This window comes from Antechinus flavipes, chromosome 2 (assembly GCF_016432865.1).
Source record: "Antechinus flavipes isolate AdamAnt ecotype Samford, QLD, Australia chromosome 2, AdamAnt_v2, whole genome shotgun sequence".
In the NCBI taxonomy this organism is placed as follows: Eukaryota; Metazoa; Chordata; class Mammalia; order Dasyuromorphia; family Dasyuridae; genus Antechinus; species Antechinus flavipes.
The window spans coordinates 503,928,905-503,948,468 of NC_067399.1; the positions used below are offsets into that span (position 1 = coordinate 503,928,905).

General features: G+C 33.2%; 1 protein-coding gene across 1 annotated transcript in view; it reads right to left on the reverse strand.

The window, feature by feature from the left end:
• Positions 1 to 674: 674 nt before the first annotated feature.
• Positions 675 to 19,564, reverse strand: part of SETX (senataxin) — a 55,928-nt gene continuing 37,038 nt past the window's right edge. Inside the window, exons 19-24 of the mRNA XM_051980203.1 lie at positions 18,156 to 18,343; positions 17,773 to 17,865; positions 13,591 to 13,755; positions 11,347 to 11,445; positions 10,177 to 10,264; positions 675 to 4,844 (exon numbers count right to left, since the gene is read on the reverse strand). Coding sequence (XP_051836163.1) covers positions 4,062 to 4,844; positions 10,177 to 10,264; positions 11,347 to 11,445; positions 13,591 to 13,755; positions 17,773 to 17,865; positions 18,156 to 18,343 — 1,416 coding nt within the window. The 3' untranslated portion in view covers positions 675 to 4,061. The remainder of the gene's footprint in view (positions 4,845 to 10,176; positions 10,265 to 11,346; positions 11,446 to 13,590; positions 13,756 to 17,772; positions 17,866 to 18,155; positions 18,344 to 19,564) is intronic.

The following is a 19,564-nucleotide window of genomic DNA, read 5'->3' on the forward strand; positions in this document are numbered from 1 at the left end:
TTATCCTTTCTTCTAATTTGGTCCACTTTGATTTTTACTGGATAACAAGGGTCTGACCACAAGAAAAAGCTGATTGGGAATTGACTTTTATATTAGTAACCAATCATTTCCTGTCTATTAAGGATAACATCTAGTGTGTGGTTCTGTAATTTTATTAGTTTGGGAAATTTCCAGATGAAGAAATTTTCTCCACCAATAAAAACTAGTATCTTCTTTGTAAATTAGTCCTTGATATCTGCCTATAGCACCGAATGGTTAAATGATTTGCCCAGTCACAGTCAGTATAGTATAGTCAATTAACAATTAAAACCATGTCTTCCTGGCTTTGAGGTTAGCTCTCTTTTCATTATGCTGCTGCCTCTCTCTTATTAAAGTTACCAAATTACATTTTTGTGATGTTCAGTGTTCACCATGTCTAGTATTTCCAATTTTCTTTGTAAACCATTTATGATAGGCTTGAGGTTACCGTATAGCCTTTGGACTCACACTTCCTAATTTGGAACCACCATTTCCAATGTTCCTTTTTGCATTCAAATTGTTATAAGGACTTGGGAAATATTATTGAATTCTTTATAAATTTTCTCTACCATCCAGTGCAGAAAAAATATAAAAGTTGCAATGATCTTTATGATGGTCCTTTTTTGTATATTTATCATGAGCACTACAAGGCAAGATGATCTTGCATCCCATGAAATGTTTATTGACTTTGAGCATTCAACGAAATCAAATCCTCAAAAATCTAACTCCAAAGTAGTTAGTGGAATGGAGGTGAGGGTATCCTGAGTTCTCAAACACTACACCACTAAGGACAAATGCTTTGAATATGATACTAGCAATACTGAGTCCATTTTATCTAGCTAAATACAACCTTCCCACAAGTTGCCTGGTTACTAATTGACTAGGACAACCCATGAAACAAATTAAAATACAAAATGTCTGCCCTGGGGAAAAGTATCTTCTGCTGTATCTGTTGTAAAATGGTGGAAAGGAGCTAAAAAGCCTAAATTATCCAATAATTTTGCACAATATTAACAATAATTTGTTTTTGTACCCTTAAGTTGGTGTAGTTCCTATTTAGTACATGCAAACGAATTTAATTTCTCTAAGACTATCTCTTGAGCCTCTTTGTTCTTCTCTATAAACAGGATGGTAATGAAGTAGAAAAGAATGAGCAAGAGGTTTGGAGCCAAGAGACCTGGATTCAAATGCTGCCTCCATTTTGTGACTTTGAGCAAGTTATTTAACCTTTCTTGGCTTCAATTTTATCCTCTGTAAAATAAAGTTTTTGAGCCTTAAACTCCCTTCCAGTTCTAACAAGCTGTGTTTGTACTTGGTAAGTCAAAAGTGATGCAAAAAATCTAAAACATATCAAAAATACAAAAATGATACTTGAAGAGACTGTGCATAAATATCAAGGCAAAGAGAACCTTAACATAAAAACTCACCTGCTACTATCCAACAAAATAATTCACTGCTTGCCATGTCCAAAATTATTAGGTTAATCCCCAACCAAAGTGATTTTAAAATAATTTTGCTGCATAAAGTCAAACGAAGATTCTAATTCACTTAGATAATACAGTGCTATTTTGCTAGAAGTATTTGCTTTTGTATAAAAATTTTGTTCAGTAGGATTATGCACAAGCTGCTCATTATTTTCATCTCTCCTACTGGTAGTAACAATCAGGTGAGTAGGGAACAACAGTTAGAAGAGATCTAAGCTTTACAACAAGGTACCTACCAACAGTCTACTTTGAATAAGAGAATTTGCTCAAAGTATAGATGTCCTTTATCCTATAGGCCAAATGTCCTCGTTATACTTTTATTTTTCATTTTTTGGATGCTTTTTGTTTATCATAGACTTTCCCTAATGTTCTTCCTTTAATCCCATGGAACCCTCCCCTTATACCTTTATTATTTTTGTGATATTTATCTGATTAGTCTCTAGGAAGGAATTATTAACAGGAAAACAAAGGAACCATAAATCAGTTTGAGCTTGGGTCCCAGACTTAACTGAAAACACCTATTTGTAGGCCAATTTAGCGTATGGTAATAAATCCTAAATCTGAGGGTAAAGTTCTTTGACAATCTACATGTGAACATAAATAGACTGAGGAGGATTCAAAGATATCCAAAACAAAGACAAACTATTTCATCTGAAATCTTTGAAATCTTTCATATTACCTTTTTTCATCCCTTCTTAGTCGTTTACTGGCAGAAAAAAGCCCAAATTGAAAGCACTAACTTTAGAAAAAAACAATTTATATTCATAAAAGGGCAATTCCCTGACAAAGATGTGTAATAAAAGCTGACATCTAATCTTTTGAAACCCACACATTGGTTATAATTAATGAAATGTTCCCCCAAATCTAACTCTTCCTATCACTCTTCCTTTGATCCATAAGCAAAGGAAACATAATCTGAATGTGTAGCACCATAAGATCAAAAAAGGTGCTACTGTTAAGAGATATTTTCATTTTATCCCTTACTTATATGTTTGGAAACCAATGTAAAAGACACATGCATTGTCCAGAGGAAATGTACTGTCAATTTTTGGAAAAATTCAAAAGTGGCTTAAGAATTAAACGATCCATGAGATGATTGCAAACATTCTACACATAGGAAGATCTTTCAAAAAGCCCAAATACAGAATTCATTCTTTTTGCATAAAGTGCAAATTTATATAATAAATTTGGAAAATTTCTCTTTTTTAACCCCTCTATTTTTAGACATACTTCTGTGAAAAAAACACTTCAAACAATTGTTCCTGTGTGTGTGTGTGTGTGTGTGTGTGTGTGTACCTGTGGCCAAAATCAGATAGCTTTCTTAAAAGAATCAAATCCTGTACCATGCCTTTCCCCCCACAAAGGTGCCTCTTTGCAATTCTGATAAAAATAATATAGATTTTTCCCCCCTCACACAACATTGATAAATAGACCTTTTTTTAGAAAAAATTTCTATAGCAAAAAGGAAGGAAAATGAAATTAAGAAGGGACAAAAAGTTATAAACCCACTTAACTAAAGGAAATCCATTTAAATCTTTGCTATAATTTGTACCACCAGTTACCAAAATGTAGCAGTATACTTTTATCAAAGTTACACAGTTTCTAAAAAATGTGAGAAATCTGCAAGTATTTCCAAACCCTAATCACCTTATAAACTATTCCAATTAGAAGTATTAAGTTTCTTTTTATTTCCTTGTGGTTTTTAATGATGTTTTGAGACCATCCAGTTCAACTATTCAGTATTTGTTCAAAGCATTACCTTCAATCTACAGTATCTCACTTCTTCTAGGATAGCTGTACAATATTGCCAAGAAAGAGAATTTGGAGTGGAGAACTAAGAATTTAGTAAAAATAGATAGATGAACCCTTGTAGAAATTAACCATCTTGTGCAAAAACCTTGTTTTAAAATGTACAAGATAAGCAGAATTCCATCTAAACCAAATGCTTTCACCAAAGCTTCCCCATGAGGCCAGTCAGCTTTTAAAATAGAACTAGAGACATCTGACCCACTATCACCAACTCAGCTTTTTTCCAAACAACTTATGTTGTGAAAGAAATCAGGCTTACAATAGCACTAGAGTGACCCCCACTTTTAAAGATGACTTTGCTCTGCTGAAAAATGAACAAACATTTTGAGCCAGGGAGAAAGAAAAGGCAAAATAGCAACTAGATTAAATCTTAAAAAGGTTTTGTTCTTTGCTATACAAATGTACATCTCTACATTTACAAAATTTGTCCAAATCTGGCTTCCTTTTCTAAAAAGGAAGAACAACAGAACTACATTTCATTTTTCTGGCTCTAAAGACACTATTCATTGATGCACAAAGGTCCTCTGAAATTCAAGACAGAAAAACACACTCATTTGTAAAGATTACCAATAGAAAATAAGTTTAAATAAGAGTATACAATCTTCCAAGTTCTAGGGGAAATTAATGGCCCCAAATTTAAAAATAAATTTAACATCTCTATTCTTATTAACTGAGCACCCAAAGCTGCATTTCTTATAATAAATATTCCTTTTGGTAAATGTTGCCTGTTGTTGAGACTCAAGACCTTAGCTATGAAAGTTTTCTTCTTTTTGAATGACTGTCTTGGTTTTCTTTTCTCCTCCTGTCCAAGCAATAGTCCCTGTCTAAGTGACAGTCTTTCTTAGACTCATGCTTTTCTTGTTGTCCTTCTCCAGAAGATGTCACTTCTCTTCCGTAACCAGATCCTTCTTCTTCACTAGTTTTTCTTTTGTTTGTGTGCATGGAAATATTTGCAGAGGGAGCTTCAAGTTGTGCAGTCAGGTTGCAATTGTTGGAGGATGTTACTTTTGGAAAAAGGTGTTGTATGACAATACTGGAGTCCTGAGGAGTTAAAGGAAGGCTAGGTTCATATATGGGTACTGTCACTCTTGGATGCTGGATACTGGATGGTTGTATATCACCTGAGAATTTCTCTGTGGCATCACGCTCATTTCTCTTTGCTAATCTTGGGTCCCGAACAACAGGTACTTCAGCAGCTTTTGTAACAACCACAGCTTCCCTGCAGTTAATGGGTTGAACTTCAGCAGGTAACAAGGAAGTGCTGTTGCGCCGTGGAGAAGCCACAGAAATGGTCTTAGAAATACCACTGTCAGGTTTGTTCATCATGTCTTTGGGCTTGTTGCTGGGTGGTAAGCTGTTCTGGAATCTAGTGGTTTCTGGCACTACCGTGGGAGGGTGTGATAGGCTTCGTTGTGGCACAGATTTGAGTTTCAAAATTTTCATCGCATCATACTTATAATTCTTGTCACAGGTCCTAATAATGGCACCTCTTTTCTGAGCATCTTGAATCAGGTGGTTCCAATGTTGGTTTTCCTTGAAACAAAAGAACAACAATGATCATAAAATAAAAATACCCAAACATGATCTATGTATATGATTTACATCTTCCATTTCTTAAGATATTTAAATATATTTCTAAAACAGTTTTATTTAGGCAAGGATGAAAGAAAATATTGTAAAGCAACTCTTAAATTACCCACTCAAGTCTCCCTTGATCTTTTGATGTACACCATAAAATCACAACATAACCAGGAATCTACAAGTCATTGTAAGTTGGACAGTATCAGATTTCAAACGATTTACAAAGTAATACATGTCAAAATCATTTAATAATACTTAAAAAAAACCCCAGATAACTGGAATAGATTAGGTAAACAAGATCCAGAAGCAATCAAATATAGTAGCAAAGTGTTTAACAGACCCAAGGAAATCAAATACTAGGATAATAATTACCTTTTGACAAAAATTACTAGGAAGACAGTCAGGATATGAATAAGCAATAATCAAAAAGAAAAAAGAAAAACTATCAATGACCACATGAAAAAATGTTTTAAATCACTTGTAAAAGAAATGCAAATTAAAACAACAGATTTTTACTTCATAGCAATTACATTAGCAAAAAAAAACAAAGGAGGAAAATGGCAATGGATAGATAGGCAGTGGGAAGACAAGCACACTAATGCATTAACAGTGGGGCTGTGCATTGGGTAAAATATTCTGAAAAGTTAATTTGGAATTCTGACCCTAAAGTCAATAAGCTGTCTATTTTTTGACCCATGAATACCACAACTAGGTCCATTTGCTTTAGCAAAAAATTAGAAATAAAGTAGAAGCCAAGTCAATATAAGAATAACAATACTATCTAGATTAAACTTATTTAATGGCCATATCAAATCACCAAAGGATAGTTTGTAGTGATGGGACAAATCACAGCAAAATTCATCTGAAGGAAAAAGTTAGTATAGTCAATAGAGATTAATAATTTTTTTAAAAGAGTGAAAGCGATATCAAATAGTGGAAGGTTTAGAACATAAAGAAATAAGAAATATTAGCCAAAAGTTTTGAGAAACCCAAAGATTCCATACATTAACAAATCAAAAACTGGGAAAATTGGAAAGCAGACTTGTGGAAATGTCACACAATATATGCCAAGATAAACTCCAAATGGATTATGTGACTTAAGACATAAAAGATCATAAATAAAAGGAAAAAATACCTTTCAGATCTAGTGATACAGAAAACAGTTCATGGCCAATTAAGGTACACATAAGAGAAGACAGATGATAAAAAGCACATTTTTGTTTCTGCACAAAATAAACCCAATACAGCTAAAATTAGAAGGCAATTAATGGTGAAAACATTTTTGCAACAAGTGTTTCTGATAAAAGTTAATTTCCAAAACATAGAAGGAACTAACCCAAATTTCTAAGATTGTTATTCTCCAAAGGATATGAACTATAACAGGTTCCAAAGGAAAAAATGCAAGCAATTAATAATCACATGAAAAAATTCTCTAAGTCACTTAAATTCACTATAAATTCTAATCACTTTCAAGCCAATTCCAATAGAAGTGAAATAGAGTTCTGCACCCAGAGAGGGGACTATGAGAATTGAACATGGATCACAACATAGCATTTTCACCTTTTTTGCTGTTTGCTTGTTTTCTTTTTCCTCTGATTTTTTCCCTTTTTGATCTGATTTTTCTTGTGCAGAATGATAAATGTGGAAATATGTTTAGAAGGACTGTGTATGTTTAACCTATGTTGGATTACTTGCTGTCTAGGAGGGGGAGGAGGGAAGGGAGGGAGAAAAATTTGAACACAATGTTTTGGAAGGGTGAATGTTGAAAACTATCTTTTTGCATGTATTTTGAAAATAAAAAAAACAAAAAATTCTAATCACTAATAATTTTTAAAATGTAAATTAAGCAGTAGAGGTTACACCTTACCCTCCTTAGGCCAGCAAAGCCTAATTCCAACTATATGTTTGAAGATTTGAAGAGACAATCTGATGAACTGTTGGTTAAGCTGTGAATTCCAGTCATATTGGAAAGCAAAACTCCCTAAAAGTCATCGAACTGGGCATACTCTATGACCCAGTGATAGTAATACTCTATCTAAACTTCAAAGAGAGCAAAGAAAAAGAAACAGAATCTACAGGTACAGAATTATTCAGAGCAGTTATTTTTGTAGTGGCAAAGAACAAAAACTAAAGAGCATGCCCATCAACTGGGGAATGTCTGAACAAATTATAATATGCAAATATAAAGGAATACTATTATGAATAAAAAATTATGAAAGGAATGATTTCAGAGAAACTGAAAAGCTTCTATAAACTAATGCAGAATGGAGTGAGCAGAACAGGAGAACAATTTTAACAATAGTTAACAAAAAGACAAGTAACTGGAAGACTTAGGAAATATAATCAATGTAACATTGATTACATTAATCATTACCCATTAATTACATGGGTAATATATTGCCCACCTCTTAAGAGACAATGGATTTAAGTCACATAATAAGATAGCATTTAGACATGACCAATGTGGGAATCTGTTTTGCTTGAGGATAAAGTGTTAGGGACTGTGGTCAGAAAGACCTTAGTTCAAATCTGGCTTTAGACACTCACAAGCTATGTGACTCTGGGCAACTCACTGACTCTGTTTCTTCATCTGTTGGATAATAAAGTATCTATTTCCAAAACTGTTGTGAGATAATAATTGTAAACCAATTACTAACACTGATTGACATAGTAAACACTATATAAATGTTAGTTATTGATATTATCTGTTACAGGAGTATTTTTTCACATGAAGGAAAGGAAGAGATAAGAGAAAAAGAAAACAAATTGTCTATTGATTGAAAAAATAAAGAGATTCCACCGAATGAGGAATGGTTTAATACATTTTTGAATATGAATGCTATGTATTGTAATGCAATTAACTGTACTAGAATGTAATAAACATGCAACGACTAAAATAATGTAAATAAAAACTTTGAAAGTTTAAGAATTCTGATGAAGTTGTTGGTGGAATTGTGAACACATCCAGCTATTCTGGAGAGCAATTTGGAACTATGCTCAAAAAGTTATCAAACTGTGCATACCCTTTGATTCAGCAGTGTTTCTATTAGGCTTATACCCCAAAGAGATACTAAAGAAGGGAAAGGGACCTGTATGTGCCAAAATGTTTGTGGCAGCCCTGTTTGTAGTGGCTAGAAGCTGGAAAATGAATGGATGCCCATCAATTGGAGAATGGTTGAGTAAATTGTGGTATATGAATGTTATGGAATATTATTGTTCTGTAAGAAATGACCAGCAGGATGAATACAGAGAAGACTGGCGAGACTTACATGAACTGATGCTAAGTAAAATGAGCAGAACCAGGAGATCATTATACACTGCAACAACAATACTGTATGAGGATGTGTTCTGATGAAAGTGGATTTCTTTGACAAAGAGATCTAACTCAGTTTCAATTGATAAATGATGGACAGAAGCAGCTACACCCAAAGAAAGAACACTGGGAAATGAATATAAACTGCTTGCATTTTTGTTTTTCTTCCTGGGTTATTTATACCTTCTGAATCCAATTCTCCCTGTGCAACAAAAGAACTGCTCGGTTCTGCATATATATATATATATTGTATCTAGGATATATGGTAACCTATTTAACAAATAAAGGACTGCTTGCCATCTGGGGGAAGGGGGGGAAGAAAGGGAGGGGAAAAATCAGAACAGAAGCGAGTGCAAGGGATAATGTTGTAAAAAATTACCCTGCCATGGGTTCTGTCAATAAAAAGTTATTTAAAAAAAAAATTCTGATGAAGTTGATTGATCATGACTTGGCTGAGAGGTGATGTTTTAGAGCAGAATAAGAATTAATGTGTTCCCAATTCAGAAAAAAGATTTCTTTTCCCAGTAGTCTCACTTCTTGACTTGGCTACAAAGTCTAAAAAGTTAGGTCATTAAGAAACGTTAGAGACAAGAAGGGGAAAAGGAGGTAGAGAAAAGAGATTTCTTAAAAGAAGAGAGAAAGGAGTCTCTTAAATGTGAATCCTATCCAACAAGTTTTAAATTAAAGAAGAATTAATATAGTACTTGGATGCCCCCTAGTGGAAATAAAAACCTTAGAACCCAAGATTTTACTATTTCTGCAAATTCAATTAGATTCTTATAAGAAAATGAGAGGATTTGATTTTCTGAAGGCAACTACTTGCCATTATATTTATTTATTCATATATTTTTAATATTTTATTTTATAATAACTTTATATTGACAGAATCCATGCCAGGGTAATTTTTTTTACAACATTATCCCTTGCACTCACTTCTGTTCCGATTTTCCCCCTCCCTTCCTGCACCTCCTCCCCTAGATGGCAAGCAGTCCTATATATGTTAGATATGTTGCAGTATATCCTAGATACAATATATGTTTGCAGAACCGAGCAGTTCTCTTGTTGCACAGGGAGAATTGGATTCAGAAGGTAAAAACAACTCGGAAAGAAAAACAAAAATGCAAATAGTTCACATTCGTTTTCCAGTGTTCTTTCTTTGGGTGTAGCTGCTTCTGTCCATCATTTATCAACTGAAACTGAGTCTTTGTCAAAGAAATCCACTTCCATCAGAATACATCCTCATACAATGTCGTTGTCGAAGTGTAAAGTGATCTCCTGGTTCTGCTCATTTCACTTAGCATCAGTTCATGTAAGTCTCTCCAAGCCTCTCTGTATTCATCCTGCTGGTCATTTCTTACAGAACAATAATATTCCATAACATTCATATACCACAGTTTACCCAGCCATTCTCCAATTGATGGGCATCCATTCAATTTCCAGTTTCTAGCCACTACAAACAGGGTTGCCACAAACATTTTACTTGCCATTATATTTAGAAAACAAAACATCCATCAAAAGAAAGTTTGCCACTGCCACCTCAACCTAAGAGTTGGCTATATAATAATATAATAATGAAGTAGGGAAGAAAAGACACACACACACACACAACCTTTTCTTTCTTTCCCCACTCCCACGCCTTCTGCCCTACCTTAGACTGAGCTGGAAATATCAATTATGAAAACAGAACATGTGTATTGGGACAGGTGGGAGAAAGAAAAAGATGGGTAGCTTTGTAGGAAGCTCACAGAAGCTAGAAGGAATTTCAAAAGAGAGAAGCACCCTTTGGGTTATACAACTAAAATATGAGATTTCACTTCTTGTTTCAAGAACAAATTAAATGACAGCTTGTTAAAATTAACAAGGAAAAAAAAAATCTGTAACACTTTTTATTCTGAGCAGATCCTCATGGTAAGATACAAAAGAATTCTGGCAGAGATGCAAGAAAGAAAAAAATATAAGTAATGTACCTACCATCAATGTCCTCAAATGTCCAAGGATAAACAGACTATACTTGGCTCGAGTAATGGTTACATTCAATCTTTGCAAACTTGCCAGAAACCTAATAAATAACACAAAATTAAATGTTCTTTCTAAAGAAGCAAACTTTTATTAAACAAAGATACAGACTACACATTGATATTTTTTTGAGGTTCCTTTGTTATAAAGATCAAATTGCTTTTTCACTTGCTATCACATCAGAGATATCTAGAGAAAAGTGATTTCTACTTTTTACTGTTGCTTTTCAACTTAATTCTGATTGTGATTCACTTATCACTTTTCAACCTTAAGTCTAAGTCAATCAGAAGACCAGAGACTTATTATTTCATCTAATGAAGACTGAGTCTTAGACATTGTGTGTGTATGTGTACACACAAACACACACACAATTCACACACTTTTAAATTCAATATATTTAAAATCTTTTCTCTAATGAAAATTTGGGAGCTACTTAGATAACATACAAATATTCTAGAAAAGAGTATTCTATCATCAGTTTTTATTCATCCTAAAAAAGGTAAAATAGGAAGCAGGGGAAATTTATTTCCCACTACCACCTTAGATCAAAGTATCTTCATGATGATTGAGAAAAATACTATTTAGTCATGTTAGAAAGCACTACCACGTTCATGTCCCTAAGACACTTTAATAGCTGGACTAATAATAAATAGACACATATCACATTTGACGAGATGTGGCAACTAGAAATGAGGAGAAAAGAACCTGCATGCTAAGAAACAACCATATTAACTCAAATATAACAATTCTACTGCAATTACTTAATCTATTTTAGTTAATATTAAACTTACTTAATAAAGCACAAAGAACAGATCCATAATGAAAAATGAGTCAATATAAAAGGTAATATAAAATATAATATGCAGCATAACATGATATATATCACATATACATATACATATATGGTGTATATATATGATATACATATAATATACACAGATACTATATAGGAAGTTTTCATTTCTCATAACAAGCTTCAGAATGATATAAAAGCAAATTATTTTTAGTACTTGAAAGTTTTTTTTTAAAAAAACACAATGATCAACTTTTAATAAGATAGTCTAATACTCAGAAATAAAATTGACCTTCAAAACATATTTAAAAAAAAAAAAGGGGGAGACATACCCAATGGAGCCTTGTGAAGCATTTGCTCGAACACATGTAACAATAATACAATCCTTCTGACGACCTTGGAATGCATCCACAGTGTCAACTTCTCCTGGTCTATTTAAGAAGAAAAAAACCTCATTATGGAGAAGCGTGTATACAAGGGAAAAAGGTACAAGGGAACCAGGAAGTTAGAAGTTTAGGGTTCTAGTCCTAGCTCTCTATGATTTAACCTCTCTGAAATAACTCCCTTATTTGTAAGATAGGAACAATAGGATCTGCTCTACCTATCTTGAGGCATGCTGTGAAGCACAAACGAAATAATATATACTTTTCGTTTTTTTGTTTGGACCTTTGACTTCCTTGGTGTAGAGGTTGGGCAGTATTGTCATGGGCTTTACATGTTGGTTGCTTTTACACTAAAAGGCAGAACTGAGTACCATATATATGGAACTCTCAATCTTTCAAACTGCTACTCAATGCACTACACATTGTAGTGATACAGGTATAACCATAGAGCAAAATGCCCTACATATTATTGTGACATTTTATTATATATATATTTCCAATATTTATATTGTTATGACATTCTATTTGTTTCCAGTATGTGCCAAAATGTTTGTAGCAGCCCTGTTTGTAGTGGCTAGAAACTGGAAAATGAAAGGATCCCCATCAATTGGAGAATGGCTGGGTAAATTGTGGTATATGAATGTTAAGGAATATTATTGCTCTGTAAGGAATGACCAGCAGGATGAATACAGAGAGGCTTGGAGAGACCTACATGGACTGATGCTAAGTGAGATGAGCAGAACCAGGAGATCATTATACACTTCGACAACGATATTGTATGAGGATGTATTCTGATGGAAGTGGATTTCTCTGACAAAGAGACTTAACTAAGTTTCACTGAATAAATGATGGACAGAAACAGCTACACCCAAAAAAGGAATACTGGGAAATGAATGTGAACTATTTGCATTTTTTGATTTTCTTCCCGAGTTATTTTTACCTTCTGAATCCAATTCTCCCTGTGCAGCGGGAGAACTGTTCGGTTCTGCAAATATGTATTGTATCTAGGATATACTGCAACATATTTAACATATATAGGACTGCTTGCCATCTTGGGGGGGGGGGGGAGAGGGAGGGGAAAAAACGAAACATAAGTGATTGCAAGGGATAATGTTGTGTAAAAATTATCCTGGCATGGATTCTGTCAATACAAAGTTATTATTAAATAAAATTAAATTTAAAAAAAAAATCCAAAAGAAAAAATATTTGATTGCAGTAGCCAAAAAAATATATCCAGAGAAAATAAATTGTTTAAGATTATAACAAGTCTTTTAGCTCAACTAAAATCATGTGCTCATGGATTGATATCAGTATCTGGTAGTTCCTATCTGTGTGAAAAGACATTTAAAAGATTAAATACATAAAATCTCATTATAGATAAGCATTAGAACATTTTGCAAAAAAAAAAAAAATTGATTATAGGAACATTAACTTTGATCAAAAAAAAACAAAACAAAACAAAACAAAATTAATGATATGCTGAGCATTACATTAGTTTATTAAAGACTAATGTTGAATTAGCTCTTAAATTCAATTCAGAGGTAGCTTTTATTCAATTCTGCTATGTGTAAAGAAAATTTACCAAGTCCCTAAATAATAATTTAGAGCTAAAAAATAATTTAGGGGTTTAAGTGGGGCAGGATTAATTTTTTCCTAGCTAACTACTACATTCCCCATAATTACTATTCTAAAACTTCTACACTATTCTTGAGTTTTTAAATCCAATCCAGTCCCACTGAGTTTTAGCAAATGACTTCATCTATGAAATATGCCATCTGACAGGAACTCCAATTTCAAACTCTTTCCTTTTCATCTCAAAATTTTTCTGAACTTTACCAACTTTCTTCCTCCATTCTTAACCTCTAAAGTGTTCCTTGTTCTCCTGACCAAAGTTAATCCTACTACTTAAGATCCTGACTCTGTCACATCTTACTATATATGGGACTCCAATTTATCAATTATTTTAGATACTTCCCTGCACTTATATATTCAGCTCTCTAAAAACAACCAAATCAAAAAAAAAAAAAAAAAACCCAAAACCCAAAACCTAAGGGTCTTCTACTTAACCCATGGTATGCTACCCTTCTTGAGATTCCATACTTTTCCTCTCTTGCCTTCCCTTTTATTCTTCTCTTTTGTCATTTTTCTCAAAAAGAGTAGTGTATATTTGTGGGCTCCTTAAGTCCCCTTTACCTGTTTTTTTCAAATTCTTTGTCCAATTCCTGCTGAATCATCATCTTTTGCGCTTTGTAATGTGTGATTATACCAATGTTACGTATAGTGATGTCCTTTCTTCTGTCTTTGATTAGCTTAATTAATTCCATTACTAGTTTTATTTCTTGAATATTAACATATGAGCTATATAAAACAAGAAAAAATAATATGGAAAAATTACTGACATATATTAGCTGTCAATTAATTTAGTTTACATAATAACTAATATAGTTTCATATTCTGGTGGCTAATATCTCGATGAGTTTGAAATGATTACTGATAAAAGTCACAAATACTGAACATCAGTGCTAGTAGTCTGAATTACTGTGTAATCTAACATCATGCAAAATAAAAGTCAGTCCTTCCCCTGTGAAGGTCTCTTGCTGTCATCCAGGGTAGAACATGTTATATGATTCCATTGTACAAATTAAGATCCACAAATACAAAATATGTATATTTGATATATAAATAAAAACCTCAAAAGCTTTCAATATTGACATTATAAAGTCTCAAAAATTTCTCAATAAGATAACAGTATATATACAATATAACGAAAGACAATGAAAAATTAATTTGTATTGGAGAAATTAAATAGTAAACAGAAGTTCAATAACCAAATCAGATTTATTTATCAATGGAAGAGTCATTGAGTCACTAGCCAATTAAAGAATAGCAATAGCAACTTCTCTGACAAAAATTGTCTATGATGCAAAAAAAAAAAAAGATGGACAAAATTTCATTTGGTCAATAAAAATTAAGTAAAATGCCATTTCAAAATGCTTCATTTCTTATGTACCTCAGCATTCACTTAGAATCTGATACCTTACACATAGTTAGAAAAAGTAACTTTGTCGTCCTGTGGCTCTCTTCAACAATGAGATGTTTCAAACTAGTTACAATTATTCAGCTATGAAGGAAAGCTATCTACACTCAAGAGAGAGAACTGTGGGAACTGAGTGTGATTCACAACACTGCATTTTCACTCTTTTTGTTATTATTTGCTTACATTTTATTTTGCTTCTCTTTCTCTCTCTTTTTTTAAACTGGTTTGGTTTGACTTTTCTTGCATGGCATGATAAGTATATTAAATATATATGCATGTATTGGATTTAACATATCTAGCATGTTTAACATGTATTGGACTACCTGCCATCTAGAGGAGAGTGGGTGTGTGTGTGGGGGGGAGAAAATTGGAACACAAGATTTTGCAAGGGCTAATGTTGAAGAATTGTCCACACATATGTTTTGAAAAATAAAAGTTTAAATTAAAAAAAAAATAAGATTTTTTTAAAAGGTAACTTTGTCCTTAATGAAAATCTGAGTCTTCAAAAAAGGTCTACTAAAATGAAAAAGTTTTCATTTAACTACAGGTGATAGAACATGACTCAAAAGATAAAATAAAATAAAATAAAATAAAACATGTCTTGGTCAAAATAAAACTGTTTACTCATGAGGAGTTATATAGGTAATATGAAAGTTTTGCCTACAATTAAGATTATAGTTGTATAACTATATTTGTATTCTAGATTTGTAGGAGTTAAGAGGCCAGGAAATGACAAGGTATTATATAATCTGAGCTCCCTGAAAGTGGGAATTATTCTTGTTTTGGAATTTCTATTCCCATTACTTAATATGGTGTATAGTAAGAAGTATAGAAGATTCTTTAAAAATGTTTGCTGAATTGAATTTGAGTCGCAAGTGCTCTTTGAATAATGACTTCCTAATAATCAGCTAAATCAGTGGTGATTTGTCTAAGTTGGATATGTTTATGGATTTAGGGAAGAAATATTTCTGAAAACTCTTTTATCTGCTTTCCTTAAGAGCATTAAAAAACCTTGGCAATGAAACCTTGAAACTGGAAATATGGCATACATAGTAATGAATTTAAGGTCATAAAGAAGGAAAAAAAGTAGAAATGTGCATATATTGCGAATATTTCTGTTACAGTCGCTATCAAGGAACTATCTAGTTTTTGTTTTGTCCTCACTCATCAGTAAAGCAGAGGTCAAGAAAGATGCAAATCAGTGACAAGACAGATTCAATGCACACTATGTTCTGAACAAATGTGTTGAATGTCATTTCTCAGAAAGAAAGTGTAGGTACATATATAAGAAAACTAGGGCTTATGGTAAAGACATCTGAATGCTGGGGTTTATTAGTAAGGACCATGTTTTCAATTCCTCTGAAGTATATGATCTTTATTAGTCGTGGTATTCCAAACAATATCAAAACAACTTTAAACTATTTGAAGTGGGATACTATATTCATATACCTATCCAGACAGAGATGAACAAGAATGTCTTGAACACTAGAAACTTGAGGAAATGTTTTAAGAGAAGGGGAAAGAATAACATTTTGGTGAGTGAAATTATGTGACAGCTAAATGGTGCAGTGAATAGTATTTATCAAGTACCTATTTTGTGCCAGCTGCTATGTTAATCATAGAATCCAAATCCGTTACAAGGTACAACCTCTCCTATGGATATAATGATGTATACAATAATTGAATATAGGATGATACAAATAAAATACACAGTAATTTCAGGGATGATAGAAAGGCTTTTTAATAGTAATTGGCACTTGAACTGAACCTTGAAGGCAGTTGGAAGTTCTAAAATATAGAAGTAAAAATAAAGAGAGCATTATTAGCAAGAGGGATACTTGTGCAAAAGCAAAGATACTAAAGATAGATATCCTATATTCAAGAAAGACAAGTAGGTTTATTTGGCTAGAACATGGTGTATAAGTGATAGCAATGTGCAATCAGCCTAAATACATGGATTAAAGGTAGAATATGAAGGGCTTAAGTGCCAAATAAGAGGAGTTTATGTTTTATCACAGAGGCAATGAAAGCCACTGAAGCCTTTTAAGCAAGGAAGCAAAGGAACATTTGCAATGTTAGAAAACTAATTTTTCAGTGGAAGGATGAACTGGAAGAAGGATTTAACAGGCAGACCAATTAAGACTTACTGTAATCGTCCAGGTGAGAAATAATAAGGACCTGAATTAGAAAGGTGTGGTGTGAGTGAAGAGAAGGAAATAGATGCAAGAGACAGAAGAGATTAAAATCCACACAATCTGTCAAATGGCAATATGTAGGAGAAAATAAGAAAGGTTAAGAAGAGTGGGTTTAGGAAAAAGAAAATGAGTTTTGGATTGTTGAGTTAGATACCTATGGGACATTGAGAAGAGAGAAAAATAAATAGATTTAGGATCCATCTGTAGAGAGATAATAGTTGAGTCCATGGAAGCTAACAAACTCCCTAAAAGTCCCAGAGTAACATTCATGGCAAGATGGAGGGACATGGATGATGATTCTGCAAAGGGAACTGACAAGGATCTGTTAGGTAGAAGAAAATCACAAGACAACAACACCACAAAAACCTAGGAAGGAGATGTGGTTGGCAATGGTAAATGCTGGGGGCAGCTAGATGGTGCAGTAGAGTACTAGCCCTGAAGTCAGGAAGTCAGGAACCCGAGTTCAAATCCCACCTCAGACACTTAGCACTTCCTAGCTGTGTGACTCCCTAGGCAAATCACTTAACCTCAACAACTGCCTCAACAAACAACAACAACAAAAAGTTAAATGCTACAGAGAGGTCAAGAAGGAAAAGAAGAAAATTGGATCTGGGTAGAAACACAGCAGCCTTGATAGGTCATTTGAAAATTTAGTATACATTTTACAAGGAACAAGTATAAAGTCCTCAAGTTTCATGAGCAAGAATGAATCTATTAAAGTTGTACACCTAGGTTTATCTGCAAAGCATCAGAGATACAGGGTCCTCTTAAACATGAATTGAGGAAGGAATTCTGAATAAAAGAATTTTCTACCTCTTTTTCCTGTACTTTACTTGTTTCAACACTCCTGCTTTTGGGCTTTTGGGCTATTGGGCTTCAGGAAAATCTTCTATTTTCAGGTTCTAACATGAACTAAGCAAATAATTCTCATTAAAAGTGTGCTTAGAATTAAGGGAAAGAAAAAGTTGAGGTGGAAGCTACATAATGTGATGTTATCACATCAACTGGGATAGTTGAAAGCCCAATGTGTCTCAGCATGGATGCATAACATTTATGGGAGGCATTTTTAATATAATAAAATTTGAGGTAAAAAAAAACAATTCAAGGCACATCCTGAATCTGCGGATTAAGAAAAAGACTTACTCATGTTCCCGTCTCTCTGAACCATCTCCTACATCAAATACAAGGTAAGGCTGGAACGGCCAGTCTGATGTGCATCGGCTCTCTTCAGTCAATCTATGAGCATTATCAATAATCATCAAAATGCCATTCTATTAGCATTTATAAAAACAGATTTTAGGGTACTAATTTTCTCCTATAAATGTGGAATATGACATATTAAAAACTACCCTCCTTATATTCCACCATCGTGCTCAAAATAGTGATTTAGATAATTCTTATAATTTATGAACTTCATAATGGCTTGAAATTGTACAGAAGTAAGAGTAAAATACTTGAAATATGCTAATCTTTCACAACATCTAAACTCACAATTAAATGCCACAACACTTACAAACTGAACTAACCTGTTTGTTTTCAAAGTTCTGTTATAAATATAACTAGATGGGAAGAGACATATATCAGGATGCATCCTGTATTGAACTGTCAGCTGCAAAACAGGTGATCTACTTATCACATTCTGTTTCACTTGTTCTTCCAGGTGTTTGTACAATCGAGCCATCATTGACTGGTCATAGCCATACTCCTGTGCTTTCTGCCAGGGAGAAAAAAAGTTACTTCATTAGAATTAGCTTATATCTTTTCACTAGTATCAAAAAATATTTATTGGGAATCTAAAATAAATTTTGACTCCATTAAGTTTTAGATACCCATGGAACATGGAATGAAGGGCATGATTCTAGGTACTAATAGATCACAAACTCTCCCAAATCTGTGGTAAGCCAAAAATGTAATTTTTTTTAGTCTCAGGAAGTATAATACTATAAACTTGAAATTATTCTTCAAAAGAATACCTGAAACATATTTAAAAATACATAAAAGGCATTCCTAGCTAATGAGCAAATTTACAGACTGCTTCTTTATTAAACTGGTTATGTACCATTGAAATGCCAATATTCTAAATCTGAGACACATATATGAATATGACAAGAAAATTCACAATCAAAACCAAAAAAGCCTAATGACATTTATAGACAAAATAGGAATGGCTACTTTCTGCCATTTGGGATTGATTATGTGAACCTCAATTCCCACTTGGAAGTACAAATTCTTTAATACTAATGACTAAATAATTATCTATACTAACTTAATCTTACAACTATTACTGTTTATAAGTTACAATCACTCTTAAAGAAACTGACATGTTAGCTCATCTGGGGAAATCAAATGATTTTTGACTTCAGAATATGGAATCTGAACTTTATTCTGCTCTGAAGTGAGGGGCAGATAGAGCAGATTAATTTCTAACTGTAGACAAAGCGAATGTTGCTAATTTTTTTTTTTTTTAATTTATCACTTTACTTTTAAGGAAGAAGGAAAGAGGCAAATTTCTGACAAGGGTGGAAAATTGCCTTGTTGGCATGCTGTCAAACATAAATGTCTTAAGTTAAACAAATGGTCTCAAAATAGTTCAATATAACCACACACACCCCTTTTGCTTTAAATCCTTGGCATATTTCTATGTAAATTTAACTACTAAAAATAAATCAGAGTTAAATAATTTTTTAAAAACCCAACATCAATTTTTAGAAGAAAAGAAATTTGGGGTGTAGGAAAAAAAGCCATTAATTTCCCAGGTAAAAATAAGCATATAAAGTTGGAAGTTGTTAAAGTGCATATTTTAAAATGTTAGCACAAAAGGCACATTAAAATCAACTTTTAGCTAATTAAGATGCATTAATCAAACCAATCTTTTCAAATACTGCTGCTCTCTATGAGAAGCCAATCACCTCCATACCTCTTCCAACACACTCCC